The sequence below is a fragment of the Pogonomyrmex barbatus genome, unplaced genomic scaffold (genome assembly GCF_055798465.1).
Source record: "Pogonomyrmex barbatus isolate J1 unplaced genomic scaffold, ASM5579846v1 scaffold6, whole genome shotgun sequence".
Classification (NCBI taxonomy): domain Eukaryota; kingdom Metazoa; phylum Arthropoda; class Insecta; order Hymenoptera; family Formicidae; genus Pogonomyrmex; species Pogonomyrmex barbatus.
Window position 1 is genome coordinate 4,250,287 of NW_028297160.1, and position 26,558 is coordinate 4,276,844.

At 28.9% G+C, this 26,558-nt stretch overlaps 1 protein-coding gene across 4 annotated transcripts in view; it reads right to left on the reverse strand.

The window, feature by feature from the left end:
- The window catches only part of Nmdar2 (glutamate ionotropic receptor NMDA type subunit 2), a 162,452-nt gene that overhangs the window by 72,988 nt on the left and 62,906 nt on the right, over positions 1-26,558 (reverse strand). For all 4 annotated transcript variants that reach the window (XM_011641664.3, XM_011641665.3, XM_011641663.3 and 1 more), the window contains exons 2-3: positions 12,527-13,035; positions 9,478-9,649 (exon numbers count right to left, since the gene is read on the reverse strand). In XM_011641664.3, coding sequence (XP_011639966.2) covers positions 9,478-9,649; positions 12,527-12,934 — 580 coding nt within the window. In that variant the 5' untranslated portion in view covers positions 12,935-13,035. The remainder of the gene's footprint in view (positions 1-9,477; positions 9,650-12,526; positions 13,036-26,558) is intronic.

The following is a 26,558-nucleotide window of genomic DNA, read 5'->3' on the forward strand; positions in this document are numbered from 1 at the left end:
TATCAAAGAAAAAGAACTGATGCGATTGAAATAACAATGCGCACTGCGAAAAAGAAAGGAAAAGTCCCTCCGTAGACCGATTAGTTATATTTTTTGATAGCCAAAAATTGATTATCAAGAATTAGCCGGAGCAGAATACCGTGAGATCATTGAAAAGCTCCATTAGTGATTCGACCTGATTTTCCTCTCTTTTATTGAGTGACGAACGGCTTCGTTCGAAGAAAATACTGTGTGTACCGAGTAGTCGATCCAAATGACGCATTCGACCTACCAGGCGAGATTGATTAAATGTTCTCGACGACGAGATGGCATCGGAAACAAAATCCGGAATCGTATCGATATATGGAGGAGTTCATTGCGATAGTAGCGTTTGATTATAGCGTAGGTACGATTGAAACTTTTACTTGATGGACGATCGAGAATGACAAGCACTACCGTGATTGATTCATTTTGTCGGGAAAGAGGTAAAGGTCGTATTACTTTATTTGTACTATTCAAAATTGCCTCAAGCGAATGACATTTTGTTCTATATTATTTATAAAGATATATCAATGTGAGAGTATGGCTGCGTTCAGAAAAGCCGCTTTGCAAAAGTTATAAAATTTTTTAATCATTGGTTTATTTAAATGAGGAATTAATAATAAAAACCAATCATATTAAAGAGTTTTACAACAGTTGCAAAACTGCTTTTTCTGCTGAATGCAGCCTATGTAATAACTACATCTTATACACACACACACACACACACACACACACACACACACACACACACATATACATACATACACCTATATACTTATTTATTTAATACAATATTTAATAATTTATTTTAGTAAAATAACACAAATACAATCTTTATAAAATATTGATATATATATAAAACAAAATTCAAATAAAAACAAAAATAAACTTATTATGATAAATTCTAAAGTATAACTTTGAAAAATTATACTTAAAAAAATATACTTATAAAAATACTTATACTTAAAAAATTCTTACTATCATTTTCATAACTAGTTCTCTAGGATGGTAAGATAACTCGTGAATAAGATATTTTCGCGAAAAGAGAGATGAAATTGGTCGACGCAACTGGAATAGGAAATTTCTGCTAGTCGTAACTAAACTCAACTAGCAGGTTTCCTTTTATTCTTTTGATCAAGAAGTGCATTATATTAGATTCTCCGACTGCTTCTTCAATCTCATATAAATTTAGCAGATATTTTTACAAGAAACACTCCGAGTTTCTACATTGAAAAATCTATTTTGGGATTTTAGGTCAAATGTCCGTTGCCGATAGATAAATATGGCCTTGTTTTATGCCGAGTTAATCAGAAAGTTCATTGATATTTCCATCACTTCTCATTCAAAGTTCAATGTTTCCAATTCCATAAAGAAGCGAACTAATGCAACAAGCATTTATCAATGTTAGCAAATAATTATTTTTCTGCATTTCTCTTCTATATTAAAACTAAGATTCAGAAATTAAATTTACAAAAAAGAAAAAAATTAAGTGTAAGGTAAGAAATTTAATAAAATTTATATTAAAAAAATCATATCAATTATATCAAAAAATTAAAATAAGAAATAAATAAAAAGTTTTATGGAAAAATATTATAATAAATAATATCACGCTTCATTTTATTTTACACGTAAACGAGCAAAAGAAAGTTTATTGTTGTGACATAAAACCAGTAGAACAACCAATGGCGAGCGTTCCATCATCAAGACATATTTATGAGAATAAAGAACAAGAAAAAAAAATTAAGCTTAGGGAAGACTAAAAGTCTGCGACCCAAATTACTAATCGATAACGCACACCAATCTGAACCTGTATTGGAACGCACAATGTAACCGCATCAATCTGCGGAATGGTGTGCGATAAGGGGACGTCGTTTGTTGAAATGGCTCGAACTTGCCGAAGAAGGGTCAGCGCAGTCTTTGTGAGGATGTCGTCGGTAAGTCGAGAATAAAATCGATCGATTGATCGCAAAGTTATCTCGGGACGGTAAAATTCAGACGAGGTGACAAAGATTGCATGAAGCTTGATTGGTGAAGGCAGTTTTTTCGTAGCAATTTTCTCTGCCAGAATCAAAAATAGCATAAACCTCTTTGAAAGAAGAGAAAATGCGCGCAATAAGCAAAGTTGGAAATTGGCCATCGCGTGCGTCTGAAATATATAGTTAGTTTCTTTTAGAAGCTTAACGACTTATTAAATGAAAACTGTCATATGTTTGTGTGTACTGATAAATGTGTTATAATTTTTTCAATAGCTTTTGATATAGTTATCAACACTAAGATAATAGTTTTAAGATAAATGTTAATAATTTTTTATAATAAAAATTGATGACAAATTTTTTTATACACACACAAGCACACAGACTGTGACATATGTATGCATGTGACATATATATGCATAATTCAAGAATCATATGTAATCAAGAATCATAATTGAAACAACTGCAGAATATAAAAAACCAATTAGAATTGTATGAATTATTAAAATACAAAAAAATTAGTACCAATTTAAGCATCAATTTAAGTTATGTTTAAAAATACAACATAAAAATTATATATGTAATTAGTATCATTAAATGTATTTTTATATTATATAATTTTCAAATAATACTTTTTTGATATAAAATATATTTCATTCAAATAATAAATGTAGCATATAATTTTTTATTTTACAGCTGTTAGATTTCATACTTTAGTTGATAAGGAATTCTTTTGTGAAATCTCTCTTTTATATGAAAATGAATAGAAGTCAAAGGGAGCATTTTATAATTTGCAAAAATGTTTTTTATTGTGTTCTTTGTTAAAATACTCTTACATTTTTCCCTTCTAAACTTTTTGTCAACTTACTTCTCAGCATCGAGTTGTCAGCTAAAGGATCTTTAATAAGGACGTGAACAAAAGAACGCTAAGGCAAATAATTCAAAAGCTCTTCGATCGGCGTTTCAAACGGTATGCCAAGCATTTATAACACGCTGCTTCCTACTCTAGCATTCTGATTCCGGTAAATAGATCAAATGTCGAGTGATTATTCAGAAACTTCACTAAATAGTTAACAACACTAATAAGCAGCTATTAAATGGTGCATATTATAAATATGTGTAAAAAGACAATTGTATATTGTAAAATGTATCTAAAACTTTCAATAAAAAGAAATATAATAAATCGAATAGAAGAGTCAAATAAAAGTTTGATTTATTTAATACTTGAATTTAATTTTAAATTGAGTTTTCATTATAAACAATTTAATATATATACGTTATATATGTTAAAAGTAACATAAAATAAAATTTATGTTACTTTTAACATATATAATGTATATAAAATTTATGTCACTATGCAAATAAGAATGTGTTAGATTGAAAAAGTATTTCAATGTATTATGTTTCTTATGCAAAACTATTATGTAATAAATACTAAAGCATTTATACTTATAAATAAATTTCAGATATCTCGAGGAAATTAATTCAACGTGAGAGGCTCTGCCGTTGATTGAAGTAAATGCAATCAAATAACGGAGATGTCACGAACGGTAAATTGGTTGTAGATTAATTGCTCACAAATCTTGATCATCAAATTTCATCACGTAGATTATAGAATTACAGAAGTATTTATTCGTATATATAAATATATTAATTGTAAATAAAATCAGGACATGATCATCAGCACACTTAGTTAAATATATTGTTTATATTTTAATAAAAGACATCTTATATGTTTGTCTATTATTGTTTCTTTTTTACTGATACTTTTATTGATATTTCTCCGTTGATACACACACATCATTGCGATTTCCTAAATAAAATTATATGTCGTAAGAAAGACGTGACCAGCAGGTCGAAGTTCCTTTAGTAGCTAGAGAAAGATATATAAATCAGCATGCTTGGATTTACAGGTATAACAATTTAGGTAGCGAAAAGAAAGAGGAACAAGTTGTGGAACAAGGTGCGGAATAGGAAAAAGGTGCAAAAGGAAATCATCTGTCTAGCTCACTTTCCACTGATCTCCGGAAAGTAGCTTCTGAACTTTTCGGATGTATCTTGACTTTCTATTTCAGTAAAATGGCCAATAGTTTGACGAAAAAGTTTTATATTCTGCATGCAACATGCTTTGAATGTTTTTCTCGATCTTTTTTATGAATGATTTATTCGTAACTCATTAAAAATATTAAGCATGTGGATTTCAGCAGGATTTTTAAATGTTGCAATTTCAGCAAAGAAATAGAAATTAATTTTGTACAAAGTGATCAACCGTATTTATCCATTTTGATGCATTACAAAAAAATCTACGAGTAAAATAAATAAATTATTATTAAGTAATATTAAATAATATTATTATTAATCTTATAAAGAGTCCCAATACTTTTCTTACTATATAAATTTTGCTAAATAAAAAATTAATTGTCGCTAATATAAATAATATATAGTTTTTATAAAATTTAATGCGCAGCGTAACATTACAAGTTTAATATAGAGAAATTAAAAAATTACGCAGCAGACGCTACTTATTTCATAATCGCAGATTGAATAAAACAAAATACTTGTTTTCATTGTTTGTTTTCATTATCTCTTCTATCGCCTTAATTTAATTTAAATTTTTGCAATAATATAATAACGATAAAATAAGTAAATGAAATTAAATGGATTTTAATAAAGCAACTGTATGTTTTACATTTAATAATATTCTTTTATATTTAATGTTCCTAATTGCAATGAATTTTACATGCAATTTCGCAAAATTTTCGATTAAATTGAAACTAACTAGATTTGCAAATAATATTTTAACAATATCTATTTTATTCTAGAACTTGAAATGTACATTACCTAGATTAATAAATAAAAATAAAAAAACAAAATTAAAATTATAAGAACATTTTGTTCTTATATAGGTTTCTAATTTTTAATCAAATTAGTTAATTTGATGTGATTAGTGTAATTTAGTCAAGCGTCAGATTTAATCTGAGATTAGATAAAGTCAATTCAAATCTAATTTCGAATTGCGCAATATTGTTTCTCAATTATGTAGTATTTCCTCATAATCATATTATTTAGTTGAAATAATATTGTTTCTCAATTATGTAGTATTTCTTCATAATCATATTATTTAGTTGAAATAATGATAGAAAATATGGACAATAAATTTTACGCAAACATTTTTTATTTCTCAAAATTTAAATAAACGTGGAATATCTTAATAAATTAAGAATATAATGCTATATTTATGTACACACACACACACACACACACACACACACACACACACCACACACACACACACACACACACACACACACACACACACACACACACACACACCACACACACCACACACACACACCACACACACACACACACACACACACACACCATGCTTATATTCATTTCATTGTCTTCTTTAGAGAAAACAATTAAAATTTAATAGTTTATTCAAACAAAATTATAAATTTTAATATTTTATTTAAGTATTTTAATAAAATATATTAAATTGAAAAATTATAGTTGATTATAGATTTTTAAATGTTGCAATTAAGTTGCAACATTTCGAAATCAATGAGTAAAAACGTTCCGTCATTTTTCGTCAGATGGCGGCAGCTTGCAAGCTCTACGAAGGCTAGCTTATCCATTCTACTACCTATCCATTCTACTATCAAATGCGGCAATTAACAAGATTTTAAACCGATGAAACTTCAACTCGATCAGACGTTGCCGACATTATCAAGTTTCCGATAAAATTGAGCATTTAGCTTAATAAAGAACAGCGCTCTCTCTCTCCAGGCGACCTCTCTTAGTGACACTAGCTGGAATTACCGATGGATTTTAACGTAGCAACCTAGTTGCTGGACACAAACCTAGCTTTATAGCTGTCGATATGCGAGTAATTCAAAAACTGCACCAACAATCGTGAAGTCGTGTAAACTTTTCTCATCATCGAAATATATAGAACCGTATCTTGAAAGTTTGTCGGTACATCTCCCTTTCTTTCTCTTTCTTCCGGATATATTTTATTAACTTTGAAAAGATTTCCAAAATTATGTTATTCAAAGCTTTATATATGCACATCTTTTTCTGGTTTCAATTTTTTTAACATATATGTTACAATCTTGCTGTTCAGATATAATCATTCCACGTTTACATTTTTATTTCTTCTCATTTTCAATCAATCCAATTTAATATAAACGCATTTTTTGCAACGGGTATATAATATATTCTCTTTCCATTCTCTTCACGCTGGGGGTTAGTCAACATATTGTACTACATATTATCCATATATCGGATAGTAGTTTCTTTTTGACATATCAGTTACGAATCAACGTTAACCATTTCCATTTTTAACGAACGTCGCTGTGCAGGAAAGTTATCGTGCATATGGAAATTGCCTTCGCGATATCGAAGCACGGATATCGATCGTGACTGCTAGCGGTGGCTCGCGATTTACTCTACACATGTCAGCCGTTGCGGTGTCTGTGTTTAACCGCGATGTTCAATTTGCCCTGCGGCTGAACCACTTCCGGTTTTCGGCAAGCCGTCGCTACTTCCCAATACAATTATCATGGTTGTGCTGTTAGAAGTGTCCGATAACTGTTGCAGAAAGCTGTCAAAAAAACCTTCGCACGAATCTCAAGCAATCGGAACTTATGATTATAGTAGCAAATTATTAAATTAAATTATATATAATTATTATTATGTCATTCACTTCAATTATTTCCGATCTATTAAAACAAAAGATATTTTGCAAAATTTCCGTTACACTTTTATGTATCAAATAATTTACAAAAATTTAAGATTCTTAAATAAGTAAATTTATAGAAATTTAAAAGTCTATAAATTTCTCAAATTTATAAAGCGTTTTTAAAATTAAAATATGTTGTTTCCTATTTATAATTAATGTTCAACCCAAAAATGTTCTTTCTCAAATGAAAATATTTCTCCAAAAGAAAATATATAGCAGAATCCGCAAAAATAAGACATTTCTTTGAAAAATAATAATCATTTGTAGAATTTCTGCTCACATTATTTTACCGTATCTTCGTATCGCTCTATTAATTTTCGCTGCATCAGCGTTAGAATTTTCTCATTGTCCGGAAATTTAATGGACCGACAAACAATGTTGCTGTGTTATTAAGTGATTGCCATCATTCACTTAAGATGCTTAGTAGTAGTACAACCATTTCTTGGTCTGAATGTATTCATTCAGGAAGCGCGCGAGGCAATGACTGAACGTGACGATGGTGCAGCGTGAGGTGATGTGTGAACGGCGCCTGGCTGTCGTCCAGTTTTTTTAACGTGATTTACATGGTAGAACTGCGCCCGACATTTCTCTTTCTTTCTATAGAACGCGGCAGCATGAAAACATCCGATTTCAGCCTGATTCCAATTTTTCATAAATTCGATGAGCTCCAGAAAATTTCTGCCAATACGAATAAGAATTATACGAAAGAGCAATCATCACTCACTTATTTAACACATAATGAATTTGCAAAATGTTCAAAGAATAAAACAATTTAATTTATATTATATTGCGATAAATTATTACAAAATACGTGTTGCGTAATATTTTTAAATATATTTGTGTTTTTTAAATATAAAAATTAGAACAAGTTATACTTACAGTTATTACAGTTTTAAAAGTTATATTAGTTCAAAATAAAGAATTAAATGTAAATATTTTTAGAAGTATTATCTAAGTATTTTCACATTTATCTTTAGAACTTTATATAAATTTTTATTATTTTATTTTTATTTTTGAAACTGAACGGGTTGATCTCCTTAGATTGATCACACGATTGATCCATAGATTGATAATTTAATAAAAGTATTGTAGTTAATAATTTCTATTATAATATTTTCTGCATGAAATGTTACTCCCCTTTTCATATTTCAAAATTGTACTTATAATAAATAAAGATCAGGATTAAACATTAAATATTTTCTCATATCTCTTAAAACTTTTCTCTTTAATCAATATTTGCATCGATTCAATATAATCCTATCTCATTCTGAATTAATTGAATATGAAGTTGTTACTGCGGATCAGTATGCAAACTGCAGAACAGATGTATGCATTTATGCACTTTCATCCATCAAAATCCACAATGATTGGAATGCTTGTATTTCACATTCATTCACTTCGCATTTTATGGAATTGACGCAAAATTTCCAATGTTAAAATATTCAATACAAATATCAATGTTATAAATTTTCATCGAAAGTTAAAAATTATAACATGATATAGTTCTTTCTAATACAATGGTATAATATTATATTTAAATATCAATCACACGTATGTATAAGTACATATGAAATTCACTTTTCTATTCAATATATAATATTTATATAATACACATTGCATCAATTCTATTTTCAATTCATTTTGAGATTATGTTATGTCTTGGATGATCTTAGTTCCATCAGCTGCGTGCTTCCTTTGCATTAGCTTCCTATGTATCAATTAATTATCTTGCATTATTCAGATATTCTACATGATCTAATAGATGCTGTAATGTAAGGAGATCATGTAAAATAGAAATTATTCTGTAATCTTATGTTAAATCTATAAATGATAATCTCTATTTCGCGTATAAATTTTGAAAAAAATTAATTATAATAAATTGTGAAACGATCTCATTTGTCTGCTTCGCATTTGTTTGATGACAAAGAATCTCTTTATCGCGGGACTAAGGTGATTTGTACCATACAAGTACAAAGAATAGTATTTGTGAAAAGTCCTAATGTTCAGATTTGTCTGATAAACCAAGCCCCCAGAAAAGCCTCCAATGTCTCCAACAAAATTCGCTCTAAGAATCTGTGATATCAATCTATGACTTTCTGTTCCCTTCTTGAACCTATAATTCCTACAATTTCGAAAAATCTAGAGAGGATTTACCGTTTCGCACATAAATTTCTTTCACGATTATAGAGATAAAAGTTACTCGTTAAAAGATTTCTTTCATCGGCAGTATGTTTTATAATTTTCTCATATGTAAATTAATGGAGAATTTGTAGTACAATTTGTAATACATTTGCAATACAATTTGTTACATGCTTCTCATAAAATTAAACACTGTCATTAGTGTAACATCAAATATATATTCCTTTTAAAATGAGAGCAAATATTTCAAAATTTTTTGAGAGCAAATATTATTTAATGATATTTTTTCATATATTTATATTAAATTTTCATAAATGTAAACTTTACAAAAAATATTAATACATATTTGTAAATATATATAAAATTTAAACTGTATATACATATATTTAGTTATTTATTATGTATATACATTATTTAGTTATTTATTTAGTTATTTATTTAGTTATTTAGTTATTTATTTATTATCTATGATTGCAGCTCTGCAGATATTATTTATTTTATTACGCTATGTATTGTGTGAATAAGAGTTATACAGAGTTAAATAATATATATTTATGGATATAATAATGATATAAATCAAATTAAATTAATACTCACCAGTAGGACTAGGTGTAAGCTCCTTCATCGCTATCTTGACATGAAGATCATAACGCTGAAAAAGTCCCAACCTCGGACCCCTCGTGCTTCTCTGTAGCGTATTAATGGCGGTAGTGACTGCTCTAGTGTACTCCCTCACGCCAAAGGATTTGTACGGCACCATCATGCCCACCTGTTACACAAGTGAACGAAGGAAATATGAAATTTTGGTAAGAAGCGTGTTATATTTTGTAAGAGACGTGTGTCGTGCGTTTCTGCCTCGTTTTAGTCAGTGTGGAAACGAACGTCGTCCGTCAGGTGACAAATCGCTCTCGCTCTGTCAAACGGTGAGGAAGATCGTCAACAGGTTGTACAGAACGATATTTCGCGAAGTTTTGACCGAGACATGGCAGTTGACGTGTCCGCTACATTACAAATAGCTCGAGTTTAGAAACAAGTGCTGTCGTGATACATACTCACACCTCATGTGCACGATTGTATTGGAAAACACATCCATTACACGTCACATTATTTTACTTTATCATCATTATTGTTATATAAAGTTAAATTATATCTTATAATTCTTGTATTCCTTCCTTCCATCGTAATTTTTTTAATCTTTCTTATTTATTAATTCAATATTCAAACTAGAGTTGTTAGAATTGTTTTGTTGCATTATTAATTTATTTAATAATATTAATAATAATGTAGATATTATCTCATTATAATCTTAATGATCGTTATTTTTACTCATTTTACTTTTTCATATCGAAGAATTTGGAATTTACAATTCCATTCCATTTATTATACAAATATGATAAAAGGATTTTAATAAGGTGCATATTACATTGAGTATTATGCTTTATATCAATTCAAACATTTTTTTCTTTTCTTATATTGTAAAAAGTAAAATATTAAATAATTACAATATAGAAATTTTAATAAAAAAATAATATAAAATAATAATAATAAATATAAAGTTATATTTCTTTGTTATAATCAGAATTGATTTAAAAGATATTGACCTGATTACTAAATAAAATACTTAAAGTTTTACAAATAAATATAACAAAATATAACAAAATAGATATATTTTATATATTATAAATTATATATTTATATTTAAGAATAAGAGAAATATTACTTTCAATGAATTGTATAATATTTAATGCACATCCCGTCATTGTCTACTATATAACTAAATTATTAAATTAGGCGATTAATATCTTCTTTGTCTCATATTTTATAAATTGCCATTTCTATACGAAATCACGCAATACAATAACATTTCTTGAATATTAACTGTAATTGTAATTTTCTCTTGTCGCCTATTTATCGCATCACGATCAATAATGCATTAAGTGCTCAAAACGATCAGAAAATTGCAGTAAGGGCATCTTGTTCACTTTATTATCACAAGAATGGACTAGCGCGCACCTGTTGCATAAATCGATCGATGTGAATGAATATCTATGTGTAGGCTGAGACTGGACAACGGATTAAGTTTCAGTCTACCCGCAACGTACCAAAGACATTAATATCGATAAAGTAAAAAGTTTAAGAAGTGTATCTGATCATCAATCAATAGCAATAACTTGAATCAATCAAAACTTGAATACAACATCTTTACATAATTTTAAAATATACAGCACAAACATGTTAAAGATTTCGCTTTAACATAAACATAAACTTTGCAACATATAAGCAAAAAAATTAAATAACTTTTCCAATTTATTATTTTAAAAAACAATTACTCTAACAAATATATTATAATATACTAATATATTTAAATAAATATAATAATTTAAATAAATAAATTGTAACTGTTGTTTTAATTTATTAATAATTTTTATATCTTTGATATATGTAAATATTTCAAGAAATCTGTTATCTTTAATTTTTCATTACACATATTATTTATAAAGAAATGTAAAACAGCGTTTTCTATAGATATTATTTAAAAATCCATTCACTCCTGCAACGATTTTAATTCGATAAAAATTGGTATAATAAGTACCCTCTTGCATCGTTTGAATAACGGACTTAATTCAGAGAAGTGATGTAATCCATCGATTATCGGTAATGAATCCACCACGAGTCATATATCTACTGACTATAATTATGCACTCTATTCCGATGCATAGAAGAGTACTTACTCCAATCAGTGAATAAAGACCAGGAACTATAACTGGATCCATTGTGCGCTGACACGAGTTTGAAAAATTGAGAAAAAATTCATGAATCCGTCGGAAACGAGAGATTTCCTGAGAATTTTGTCTCGATTAAGTTAAAAAAATACCGAAGTAATTATCCGAATAATGCAAATTATTAACTCGACGAATTCATTAACATTCATTAAAGATAATTATTTCCGTGCCGAATATTCCCTAAACGTTAAGAACTTTTCGTCAACTGCATTTAAATGAAGTTGGCAGCTCAAAAGATTATTTAATAAGGGATATAATTTGCGAAAAAGTATAATGCAATATAAAGTGAGAATTATATAGAACAATTCTAAAAATTATATAATTAAAAATTCACTAACGTAAGAGAAGGTAAGGCAAAAATCATACTACTGATCATTGTAGAATTGTAAAAAAAAGAAAAAAATTCAAGTAAAATGTTAATTAAAAAATTTTATTTCTTTAATATTACAAATTAAATTATATAATTTTTTAATAATTGACAGATAATTGTAATAACATATCTATTTTGAACTTTTTAATTACAGTGAAACTGTTTCTAGATGCATAACATACTACTGATTAGTATATACATTTTTAATGTAATTATTTTGTAGTTTGATAACTTTTTCCCAACAAAAAACAAATTATATTTTATTAACGAAACATTCAAGTAAAACACATTCACGTGCATTATTTTCTCAGTCTATAATTTAGTTTACAATTACTTTTTCCAGTAAATTAACGCAATAAATTATAACATGTTTAAAATATTTTAAATATAAGACATATTTCTTTTCAAATATATTCAATTTTAATAAAACGATTCTTTGATAGATTTGAAAATATTTTCTTCTAATAAAATTATTTTAAAGAAATGTTCTTACCTTAAGATCAGTGATATTATAATTATTTCCCACTGAAGACTGCGGTGTGAAGCGTGTCGGGGCAGTCGTGGTGGTCGTGGTAGTCGAGAACGATCGCTGTCTCGTTGAGTTCGATAATCTCGTACCCTCACCAATACGAACCGCCGAATTACCCCTACCTACATTTATACCCTTGGGAGCTGTACCCCTGCCAACTCCGATTTTGATGCCTCCCTCTCTGATAGTGCTACCCGGCGGACCACCTAGCACTAATAATGGTGATACCACCAAAGAGAGGATCCACGCAGTCCTCATGGCACGAAATTTCTTACTCAAAGGAACGACGTTTTTCTCACAAGACGACAATTTGTCGATAATTGATTCAATAGTACACCACTTTTTAATGCTATCTTGATATCGTGTTTTCATTCAAAACACTTGCAAATTCTTCAGCATCGCGACGATGCGATGCAATCGCGTACACGCGCATTTCTTCCGCCGTAACGTCGTCTCATCGCGACCTGGGGCATCTGAAATAAAAATTTACACCTAGTTAGTATTAAAAGAATAATAATTTAAACAAGAAAATACAAAAAAGCTAAATGCTAGATAAGAAATAAAAAAGATTTAAAAGATAAAATGTTAATTTGAAAAATTTGGAATAATATTTTTGTAATCTAAAATAATTATGTTTTTTATAATCTCATAACCTAAATTTATCAATATATATGTTGCATTTTCCTTTCAATCATATATTTTATTGCTTCAAATTTTTAATAAAATTATTAATTAATTTGACGGATACATAAAATGGCTATATAAATACAGTAATGAGAAGAACACATTAATATCCTTCATATTTCTTATCAAAGCAAATACTTTAAGAGGATCTTTAATTCTGTTGCCCTAATTTGATGTCGGGGCAAATACAAGCTCATTTTAGGGACGCTTAATTCTCCGGTTCACTCTATCTCTTTTGTGCTATTATCTCAATTGGGCGTTACAATTCAGAAAATCTATAGATATATCTTTGACCCATAAATTTCAATAATGCAAGGCTTTGCTTTAAGAGAAATTGCGATTCAAATCATCGAAGCAATGGACAGCCATATATAATAGCCGATCCCGTAGGAGTAGAGTTGGACAGATCGATCGGTCATCACTACCTGTCATCATACACGAATGCAAAATGCTCCATCTGATAGATTGAGTCTATCACGAATCGAGTCTGCACGTTGATACCGTAAATCTGTAAAGACTAATCGGATAGATTTCAATTTCATGAACTTGCAGCTTTGACATATTTCACTTCTGTGGATTAAGTCTAGCGAATTAAACCTTTCAAATAAAGAATAAAAAAATCATTGTTGAAAAAACGTTGTCATTGTTAATTTTATGTGTTTTATTATACTAGATAATGTGTATGTGCAAATTTAAAACATAATTTTGTGAGGAAAATACGATAAAAAGGAGTGATAAAACTAGATTAAAACTTATTAAGTTGGCTAATTATAGTTTGTAATGTAAAACAAAAACAAAAAACGAATGTGACATTCAAATTAATAAAGCAATTACTATGATACTTCGTACGATTATTTTTTAACTATGGAAGAGAATATTGATTTAATTATTATGAAATCAAAATTGTTGTTCTAAATAATATATTAAATATTTTTTGTAAATAATAAATTAAATATTTAAATATCGTCTAAATTATTAAGAGTTTTACGTATTAATGAAAATTAATATTATAAAATAAAACGTTTAACAGAAAAGAAGTCAGTGTAACAAATCAATTGCTTTAAATAAAATAAAAAATTTAAATAAATATTAAATTACGCATGCGTGCGCGTGTGTGTGTATGTATTTTTTATAAACAAATAGCATATAAGAAACCATAATAATAAATCAAATAGATAATGCTTGTAATTTGACATCTGAAAATTCTAAGTATATACAAAATATATAATTTTGTTAAAATTTTATAACATAAATTAGTATTTAGAAATAAAATAGCAATAACAAATTTTATGTTTAAATATAATATTTATATGAAGCGCTTCAAAGAAATTTGAAGAAAACATTTAACTCTTTTGAATCCTTTTTCGATTTTAGTTTCAGAGATTTTTCAACTCCATCTTTCAGACTTCGTAAGAATACTTTAATCTTCTAAAAAACGAGCTTCCAAGTCCCGTAACGAATGAAACTTTTGGTCTCACATAAGTTTAGCGACGACTAATCGTCGATATTTAAAAAAAGCTTCGGAAACTTTCGATTTAGAGAAAAGCATAGCTGATGAAAATATAAGATCAACTTTCTCAACTTTATTATTAACTTTATTAATCACGAAATTATATTAAACAATTATATTTATTATTTATTATTTGTATTGTCGCTTACATTTTATATATGTTAATAGCTTATTACATTTTATGTATGTTAATAATAGCTTGAATATATTTAAATTAAAAAGATAGAATATTTTTAAAATAAAAACTTTATAAAATATTCTTGTTTTTAGCAAAATAAAGTACACAGCAAAGTCTTATTGAATTTTAATTTTAATAAATTATCGCAACAATTTTCATCTTGACTTGTAAATATTAAAATAATAATAAAATTTTTATATGATTAACTTTATTTAATTGTTGAATATATCTAAATAATATATAACATAAAAATTTAACCTTTTTAAAATTTTTCATGTTTTTAAAGTAGGTTTCTATTTTGTGGCATAAAAGCTTTTCACGGTTTTCCTTTCGTAACATAAAAACGTAAATGTTGGTTAGTTCTTTCACGTTACGGTTGCCTTTTTAAGTTTGATCGAACTTCAATCATCCAACTTCCGGCGACAAACAAGAGTAAGATTGTATTACTGATGCTTAGATCTAAAACAGATATAAAACTAAACGTATGATTTTTACGCTTTTTTTTATGGATATTTTATGAAAAAGCTGTGAGAATATGTGAAACTTTGTTTATTGTTATCATCAATAGATGATTTTTCATTAACCGGCACATAAACTCGTCTCATATAAGGTATAAATGTGCTGTCGATAACAAAAATGATATATTGCCGATACTTCCGGCTTTATTTTTCGATTGTCAGACCTGCATTGAAAATGACATTTGTTTCAACTTTGATACGTTGGCAGCTATTTCATTATTGCAATGTTTCTACTACGCAGACACTCGTTGATTTCGATTGCAATTTATATTTTGAACACCTATGATATAATGCTACGCAATGATATATGCTACAATATGATGATACGTATTTTTAAAAGTCTAGTTATCTTTTTCGGGGATTGCCATTAATCAATGACATGGTAATAGAGTGATTTGCATGAAAATTGTAATAATAGAATTAGTATTATTAATGTCACATGTGAATTCGATTTGTAATTTACGAATAATGCGCTTGGCTTTACATGCAAACAATTTTAATCCCAAGCAGATATTATACAAATGTAAATTATTCAAATGTAAAATGCAAACGGCATGGTATGAATTCAATCAAAACGCATCAGAACATTCCTACTTGCATAAAAATAATTTTTTTCTTTTCGGTGTTATGTGAATAAATGTAAAATTAAAATGCTTCGTCATCAATATATAAGTTTATCTTAATCCAAATAATGAACTATTTTTGTAAAATTCTTCAAATATGATTTAACAGTTATAATGATAATGATTTTATTTAATGATTAACAGTTAACATATATAGTATTCGAAATTATTGATATTTATATGTATAATATCGCAAATTAATATTAATATAGTTATTATATATTATATTAATATAGTTATTAATTCACTTTCTAAGCGGATAGGAAATTTAATAATGTAATAATGTATATATGTAATGTATGTATGAGAAATCAGATTAATGGATTATTTTAAAGAGCTTTTAGAAAGTTAAACAGCTAGACATAAAAGGATTTAGTTCTTATAGAAGTAATTGAGAGTTGAATAGGGGTAGACAACGTAGTGACAGCTACGGTATCTTACAACATAAATTCTTCTTAAACTTTTTACGAGATACTTTCATCTTGTCAAGTTTGTCCAAGTTTATTGCCAAAGTTTGTCTCGTTCTCTCTCTTCTCTTTCGATCTTCTTCAGAAGGCGATTTCCGAAGTCAAATATTTGTTCACTGTCTTAAACCGTGACGCGAGAACGTCTAATGATTCTTCCTCGCAGGATCATTTTTCGTGTTAGGACACGTGCTGCATTTAGAAATATATTAGTTCTGTTGTAGTTATATGTTATAGATTATTATTCGTTAAATTCAGAGAAATGTCTCAGAGCTCCATATATATATTAAAAATTTTGTAAATATTAATTTTTATTTGTTCATTTAATATTTATATTAAAGCACAACTGTTTAATGATTATATTTCTTAGTTATATGTAAACAAATATTACATATATTTCAATATTAAAAAAAAATTATGATATTAATGATTCAATGAAAAAACGTTATCTTTATTTTTCTATTGTTGCATAGTCAAAAAACGTTATCTTTATTTTTTATATTGTTGCGTAATCCTTTATAATCTTTTACAATAAAATCCTTTATAAATATTTATGAAATATTCGGCATCTCAGAAGGCAATCAACGAGTCGACAGGCGATTAGAGTGGTTCATAGGGTATATTGGCAAGTGTACAGTTACGAGACGGTTGAATTTTTGCTGTCGCGTATTGCTTTGACCCACGTTTATCGTCCCTACGTATCAGATTTCGCGATATTGAATCACTTTCCATATGGATGGCCTTTGGTAAATCGACCATTGGCTGTCGCGGATTCCTGTGGCCTAACTGTATCTCTGAACCCTTATACCCTCTATTAAGATACCAACTAACCGGCATGTAAGGGGAGTACCTGCTGCTATCCATCGATCTATTTGTGATAATTACACATCCAATTAACAAGCGGCTTTGTTATATCAAACATCAAATACCACATACTATACTGTACTATAATGGACTATAACTGGACTATAATGAATTATTTCAAAGAGTGATTGTATCCATTATATTCTTAATATATCTGCTCTAATAATTAGTAATTCCAAAATAAACGTATGTATAAAATAATCATTTTTGAGCAAATATAGAGTTTGTTGAAATAATCTAAACAATACATACCTTATAAATCAATCACAATATTTATAAAGATTGAAAGGTTTACACTTTGATTATAAATAAATTGATTGAATAAACTTTTTTGGTATTTTTACTAAAGAATTAAGCCATTTCTTGTGCCATTTGTTTATATTTATCAAAAGAATTAATTCATATTGAAATATTTTTTCAAAAAGACTAAATTTTATCTCTAATAATATTTAAAGCAACAATGCTTAAAATTATTGGAATATAAAAATCTCTCCTGCATATTTTAACAGGTATTGTTTTTTTACAGACGCGTCAAATTTTGAAATACACCATGATGTGCGAAAAAGGCAGAAACTGCATTGTGAAACGCAATGTGAAGTAATAAATTGGAAAGAGAAAATAACCGAATTTAACATGAACAATGTAGTAAAATATATTCAATCGTAATAGTTTCAGAAATTTCCTTTTTGTATGGAATACTTCGTCAGACTTTTTTGATGCTAGCGACCTCAGCTCACTCCAATCCGACTAATATCGCACGTATTTTTCGTTATGCACGCTGCTGATGCATTCATTACTTTTTAAATGTTTTTTCATATTTTTCACAATAAATTATATTATTTATTATATTCTCTCTGCCACATATTTTTAAATTACTTAGATATGATATTATAACAATATAGCTAAAGATTACGTGATTGAAAATTGAAACGTAGATCTGATTACGAACTTCAGACATGATTAAGTAGCAGTAGGTTAATTAAGATTGTTCCCAACGATAACGATGAAAGTGATTATAGTGCTTTAATAAATGGACACTATAAATTCAACACCCTAATAGTAATTTAAAACACATTTTTATTCAGGTTCAATTACTACTTCCTAAAATAAACATTGTTTTAAGTATCAATGTTTAGTAAAGAAAGTTTCTGACTAATTAATAATAATTCGCTCATAACAATTATTAAATTAACTACAATCGCTATCAGACGTTTCTAATATCCAGCTGTCATCAGTCATCCGTATCGTGAAAATGTATGTCGTTAAGTTTTACGTCAATGTCAATATTTCAATATCAGTACATTATCGAAATATACAACATGCATTTGTCGTATCGAATAACCAGTGTCTCAGATAAATGACAATCCAATAATCGGAATTCCGATTAAGCAACATCAGCGTAATTAATATTACGGTCAACCCAAAATTCTATATTGATTTTCTGATATTAAAAAAAATGTAAATGATTACAAAATATATACTTCTTCAATGCCAATATATTTAGCCATTTATTTATGTCGACATCAGTATTTTCTTTTCAATTTAGCCATTATCTTTTCACAATTTTATTTTTATTTCAATTATTTATATTAAAATAGTTATTATTAATTGAAAACAATTTTTCTCTTAATAAATAATTATATAATCCTTATTTTGATATAACAACATTTTCTTTTAAAAAATTTTGCAATGCTTCAATAAATAATAATTTTTTAATTTATTTTTTCAAGTATAGAATGAATGTATTTGTATAAAGTAAAAGATAATTTCCTTATAAAAATATCAGGTTATTGGAAGGTGATCTATGTATAATGTCGCAATATCGAATAAATTTCAATCCATAACAACCGGAGGTTTAATTAGGAAGGAAAGAAAAATACAGAAACTCGATCTCCGAAGACCGATTAAACATTTACTAGGATATGATCCGTATCCTTGTATTTGTGATATCACTTGATAGCTCAGCAATCACCGGTGATTTCAATTTCTTTCCTATTGGACCGCAATTCGATATTCAATCAAGAATTCATTCAATGCATATATCGAGCGAAATAACCCGGAACGTCGAGATCGCCGGCTGTAGAGTCTTGATAGGAACTCGTATCCAGACGAATCAACTGTACTACGGCTATCCAATTTTGTTTACAACTTTTCGTGATTACCAAGAAAGTGGAAATCTTTGCGATATTTCTCTGATTACGCAACTTTTCCAGTAAAAAAAATTTGAGTGTCGTGAGAAAACTTGAGGAAGACGCGAATTACTGCGATTGAGTTTCAGCGAGAATCTCATTGGATTTCAAGAAAAATAGGAGATGGATGAAGGAATTGATTGAGACGTATGACTTCAATTTTGAGTTTCTCGACTTCTTGGAAACTGAAGTTCATCAAGTAATATGGAGATAAAAATGGATATTATAAAAATGAAAAAGTGCAAGAGAAGCAAAATCGCATAAAATAATATAAGAGTGCTTTGTAGAGAAAACATGAGAATAGGAGTAGAACAGAAAGTTGTCGACAAAGTCGAGGAGCAACACTGTTCTAAGACTAATAGTTTATGCACAGGACGACACAAACACGCGTTGCGCAAAGCTCTTTGAGGTCGGATCGATAAAACCTGAAAGAGAATTTTCGGTGGAGTATGCAACAGCAAAGAGAGTTTGAGACGCCGTTACAGCGTCGGTAAAGGGAATAACTGAAAAACGGGCGAGAAGCCGAAAAGCAAGTTATAACCTCATCTAGTTGATAATACGAGAAAACGAGAAGATACGCTCGAGATTACAGGAAAGAATATACTAAGGAGAGAGGACAAGCCATAAGAATGTGCATTCTAGACATTATTGACTTTTTTTCTTTTTTCTTCTCCGAGAATTTTCCACGCTTCAGCGAATAAAGTTACGCCACCGTGATGTTTCTCGAAGGAAGTTCCAATATTAAAGAGAACTATGGTGTTCATAATTTTCTTCGAAATTGCAGTCACTCAACTGCACGGAAGATGGATTTCGTTACAATCTTTATTTCTAACTAAAAATTGAAAGATGAACCGCGTGATTGTTTGCACCAATGCCAAAGTTAATGCTTTCTTGTAAGATTATTATTGAATTATTGGATATGACTTTACTATTAAATTTATTATAAAATTATTCAAGTTTTTCTCATAGTCTTGTATGATAAATTGAACTGCATTGTGCAGTTTCTCCTTGAGTATTTCCTTGATTGCCAGTAATACATTCGTTGAATAGAACTAATTTTCCTTCGAGGCTGGTTCGCAATTAGAGTCGGAATGATGGTGCCTATGGGACCATCGTAAGCGTTTACACGTGGTAATAATACAGCCGGCAGGCTGATACTAGCAACGATGTCAAGTGGTTAACCGAACAGTTTCGGTAGTATAGGAACACATGCCGTATGCATACGATTTGCATTTGTCGGTGGTGCATTTACATAATGCCTTATATATAATGTACTACAGCAACAGCCATGTAAATATAATATCACGATAATAATTCTCCATTTAGATTGTGTGATGTTTTATTTCTCCCAAGAACTTTCGCAGAATTCCCATCGATAGACATTGACAGCTTATGGCAAACATTATCAATGCCTTTGCATGCAAATTCGCATGTATGTATATATATCTGATTGCATGTCATCTCGAATTTCATAACTTATCTTTGCATAATTCTTATGCTTTTGTTTTCAAGTAAATATCGCTCTTGGTAAATATCATTCGGTATAGAACGATAGAAATAACACAGATGACCCATTTTACTTTAAAAATATTTTATGCATTATTACATTACATTATTATTTCATAATTAAAATAAGCAAAATTATTTGTGACTGCATAAGTCCACATTATTTCTTCCTTTTCTTTCTTTTCTTCATTTTCTTCCTTTTCTTATATTTACTTTCATAATATTATATTTATTTTGATAATCATTATCAATATTATATTATCAAAACTTGTATGTGTATGCGTGTGTGTGCTTGTTATAATTAATATACATATACGACATTATTAACTGAATGCTTCAATTCAGTTTTAATATAGATTATTTCGTATAGATTATTTTCAAGATACATAATTCAATTTTACATAATATGAAATAGTGTATAATATTTTCAAATTTCAATACATAACTTTCCTTTGCTTAAATAAAATATTATCTAAATCTAAATATATTTACATTGCTGCTGAATTTTCAGAAATTTTCAGAGAATTTTGCATGTTTTGTATTTATAAATAAATAAAATAAATAAATAAACATATTAATATTTATATTATTGTTACCATCTCATTAGATTAATTATGTCCATTTACATTTGACATTTACACAAAAATTAAATAAGCTAAATTGTTATCTAACAATTGCAGCGAACTAAATTTTAGACTATAAACTTTTCTTTTAGAGTACGTTAATGTAAGTTCAAGGTTTGAAAGAGCAATAAATTTAAAAAAGTTAACTAAAAACTGTGAAATGAACCTAGAGAAAAGCATTCCTTTAGATACCATTTTAACCCTTGTACAGATACAGTTAGTTTTTACTACTCTGTATTCTCTTTACTGTCTGATCCACCTACAGCATCTTTTCTCAAGTGAGCGCGGATAAATGTCGGTCATTCAACTAGAAAAACGATTAAAGCGCTTGAATATCCATTTCTTTTACCACGACATCAAGAACGACCAACGTTACAACCAAGGAACTGTTATTTATGACCTAAGTACCAGCGAATAAATTGCCATAAGTTACTGAACTCGGAAAGTCATAAAATTTAATTCACTACTTTAAGCTATATAGAATTATAAAAAGCAGATATTTAAAAAGAGATTATATTTTGTCGCTCTCTACATTAACAAAACTGTTTACAAATATGGCTATTTCTCTCATTCTCTATGTCATAATAAATTATAGCAAATTATTTATTAATTAGAATAATATTTCATGTTATAAACTTTGTATTTTGATATTTTTAAAATGTAAACATGAAAAAACAAATATTTAATCTTTTTAATTAATTATTCTGGGTTTAATTTCAACAGAAATATTCAATCTTTTCAACGTATTTTCAATTATTTTATTCCTTATTTCACGGTAATAACTCGTCACAAGCGCAATAAATAACGTCAAGATTTTGCCATTTGGAATTTAAACATCATAATAAAGCCTCTATGTTGATAGCATAGTGCGGAAAATTCGCAGTGTTGTCACTCGTCGCTGCACAAATTTCCGACGCGCAAACTTCGAGCCGCGTTTTCAGAGTGTTCGTTAGAAGTTAAGAAATTCTTATTACGAAGGCGGTGCTCGTTTGGATCGTTTTATTGCTCTATTACGAGCCAACAAAGGTCGCCCTGAGCTGTCTATCTCGAAGGAAAAACGCGATTTCCACGGCGTGCCGTGTCGTATCAAGGGATTCTTTGATTTCCTATTCTCGAATAAAACGACATGAATATTAAGACAAATCTTTGGAAATCGAAATAGCGAACGGCAAGATTATCATAGCAATTCAATCTTGTGCAATGAATTTATTAAGCGCGGCAAAACGTAATGTTTTAAGATTATTATACTGAAATACTTTCGCAGTTATACCTTAAACAATATAATAATATTTTTATCAAAGAAGGAGCATAAATCAAAAGCGCAGAATATTGACACAATAAAAAAAGTTTCGTTTAATGTCATATCTCAAAATGTCATACAATTTTATGTATTATTTACTGTAATAATATATAATATTTATACAATAAAAATTGTATAGTTCTTTCAAAAATTATTAATAAACTTTGTTCGTAAAAATATAAAGATTTTTGCAATATAATGTATTAATAGTGAATTAAATAGGCAATTGCATACTTTTTCAGATTTAAATGTTCTTAATCTTTTATCAATTTATAAGTCCAATGAATAATAACTGATGTTAAATATTTAACTGCATACTTATAGCCATAACGATAAATAATAAGCGATCATAACGATAAAATTAATCATATCAATTATTCCTATTCCTATAATACACAAAAGGCCAACACAAAATGCGATAAACCGTCAATAATTTGTCGTAGTTCGATTGACCAGTAAATTTTGTTTTCCTTCGACCCCAAATAAGCAACAGCACGAAAGATCTCACTCACTAATGCTTCCTTATCTAAGAAATAGTACTTCTCTTGTCGTAGCTTCCCATAAATTGGCCGCCCTTAAATTCTCCTTTTCTTTGCCTTTGCTGTGCCATCTCACGCTTTTACGCCACCTTTTCCCGTGCTCCACCACCCTTTCTCGTTCCGACGAACGCGAGTAATTCGATGGAGCGAGAGGGTGGCCCGCTATTGGCTGCAGCTCTATACAAAGTTAGACCCGACGAGACGATAAATTCAATAAGACAAAAGCGAGCTCCAGAGACACTGGTACACACCGAAGGGAGGTCCTGCTGTCGTATCATCGTAATATTGAAGGGCTGCGTGTACTCTTATGCTCTTCTTTCTCGGTGGTTCTCAAGAATGCCGAATAAAGAAGATAAATCGGGTAATCCCTAGGCGCGTACACGGTAAAAGTAGCGAATCGTGTTTTCTGCGGTCATTACACTTGATGTCGCCTCGAGGATAAATTCGTTGTCATGATACGATTCTACAAATAAGAGAACTTAGTGCAGGGCGCCACTGGGTAGATCTTTCAAAATCCGTCTCTCAAAGTCTTAACATCCATTATCTATATTTCTTTAGTAAAGGTAAGGCAATGAGAATTTCAGTACGAGCATTATCTGATTTAATATACATAATATAATAGCTTATATTTTCATAAAATAATAGTATTTATAATTTTACTAATCTCATGAGGCATGAAAATTAACTGTTATTTATGTAAAATAAAATGTAGTTTAAATTCAATAATATTAAATCTCGCTATAAAATAAGATAATTTAGTTTAGAAAATATATATTCAAATACATTTTGTTAAGTAAAATTTGTAAAATTTGTATAAATATCAATAAAAAGAGTTTGTTAGATTTATTTATGTTTTAGAATTCAAACATCTATTTATTAAAATAGCATAAATAAATTTTAAAATCATTTAAAATTTAACTTTATGCTTTAAGGAAAAAAATAATCAATCTTTAAGAAAGACAAAAGCTTTTGAAAAAAAACGGATGCCGTTGGGAATGGCAATGCTTTACAGCAACGTAAAGAGGGTATATTGGATTATACGAGAAACTGGAGCAAAGTAGAAAATAAGATATCGCTCGCCTTTATGTGGGCCCGTTATTGTTGGGTCGCATGGCAGATAAATCTAGACTCCACTTTTCGAAACGCGAAATCCGTGTACAGATTCTTGCATGCGTCCTCACATATCTCAAAAACGCGTTTTCACATATCTCATACGCAAAGAAATGCCGTGCATTCCATAATACATTCCATAATTTATTCTCTGTTAAAAATTTTTCTCGCATAATGTAGGTGCTAAAATACGTTTCTAAGTTCTAACAAATAAATATTTATGTAAAATTGAAAAAAGATCTAAATATTTTAGATCTTTTTAAACCTCTTGTTATCGTTAAAATATGTACTGAATTGCTTTGTTAGATATTGTCTTACAAACGACAAACATTTAATGAGAAATTAATTAACTTAAATCATAATTGACTATTAAATTATCTCAGATTATTAAGAAAAAAATAATTAAATAAAATAATATTCCTTTTAAAATAATATTACTGATTATATTTATTTATTTCAATATTAAAATATGTTACATTTTATGGAGTAATAAACGATCAAAAAAAGTATGAGATGTTACGCAATATTTTAAACATATATTTTATAGTATAAAATATATTGCGCAGCTATCTTTGAAAAATTCGTAGATTTATGAAAATGTGTGACACTCCAGTTTATAGAGAACACAAATGGCACATTTCTACCTACGATGGAACGTCGGCATCGTGCGGCACATGCACTGTGGTATTGTTTTCATTGGCACAATCGTAATTCTATTCTATTCCATTATCTCGTTCTTGCCAGTCGCACACACTTGGTTTTGAGGATTAGAACTAAGAATACTATACGATTTATGACACATTGCGTTAATTCCCCAAAATAAAGAATACTTTGATTTATCGCCATCTTATATGGAAATAATATTTTTTTTAATTCCTTCCTTCTTTTTCTTAAATGATAAACTCTATTAAAATCATGAAAAAAATAATCTAAAAAATATGTGTAATTCTCGTATAAATCATTGTCTCTTCAAGTTCTTGATATGAATGTAAAAGGTAAGTTTTATACTTTTATTTGATTGTATTTATATAAAACATAACTTATTTCATAGATTTCAGTACAGAAAAAAATTCAGCAATTATAATTATAATTTTACAATATTTACGATTTATTATATTGTTCAATGTTCCAGAATAATAAATATCTACTTCCCATCTGTTTGCCAATCTATATGGAATTCAATGTCATTCATGGCTCTCGCCACTCCGACGATCCTCTTTACTCAGCTTCACCCGAGGTAATCGAATTCCATGCGTAACTCCAGCCAATCGCACAGAGATTTGCTCGATTCACACAGACGACCATGTGACGTTTTGTCACGGGGAAGAAAGACAGGAGAAAAAACAAAAAATCCGATAAGACATGATCCCGAGTCAGTACGAAGCATGCAAGATCGAGTTCGTAAGCCGCCGGGTATCTCCTAACATATGCGATTCCTGAAGAAGCATTTCCATTTCGACGCATATGCATTCGCCTTTGCGAGCTTACATGCCAAAAAGCACTCGGTATTCCGAGGCACATCCTGATTTTCACACGTTCGTCTTACAATCGACTCACATTTTCCTACGAATAATTTGATATTGGAATGTGCTTCTTCATATAACGTAAAAATATAAAAGGAATTTCGATAAGTTCACCCTTCACGATGACGATGAAAGAATGTCTAATGTCGCACAAACGTCGTCTTGTATGAGATTTTTATAAAATTAATTAAAGTTTAAAAAGAAAGGTGTATATCTTACATCAAAAAGAAGTTTTGTGAAATAACAAAGAATTTCTTCGCCTCATTATTTTCCGTATTATTTTATTTCCGTATAAGATTAGAATAATGTTTATTTAATTTTAACGTTGTAAATAGCTTTACCAAAAAGATTACAACAAATAATAT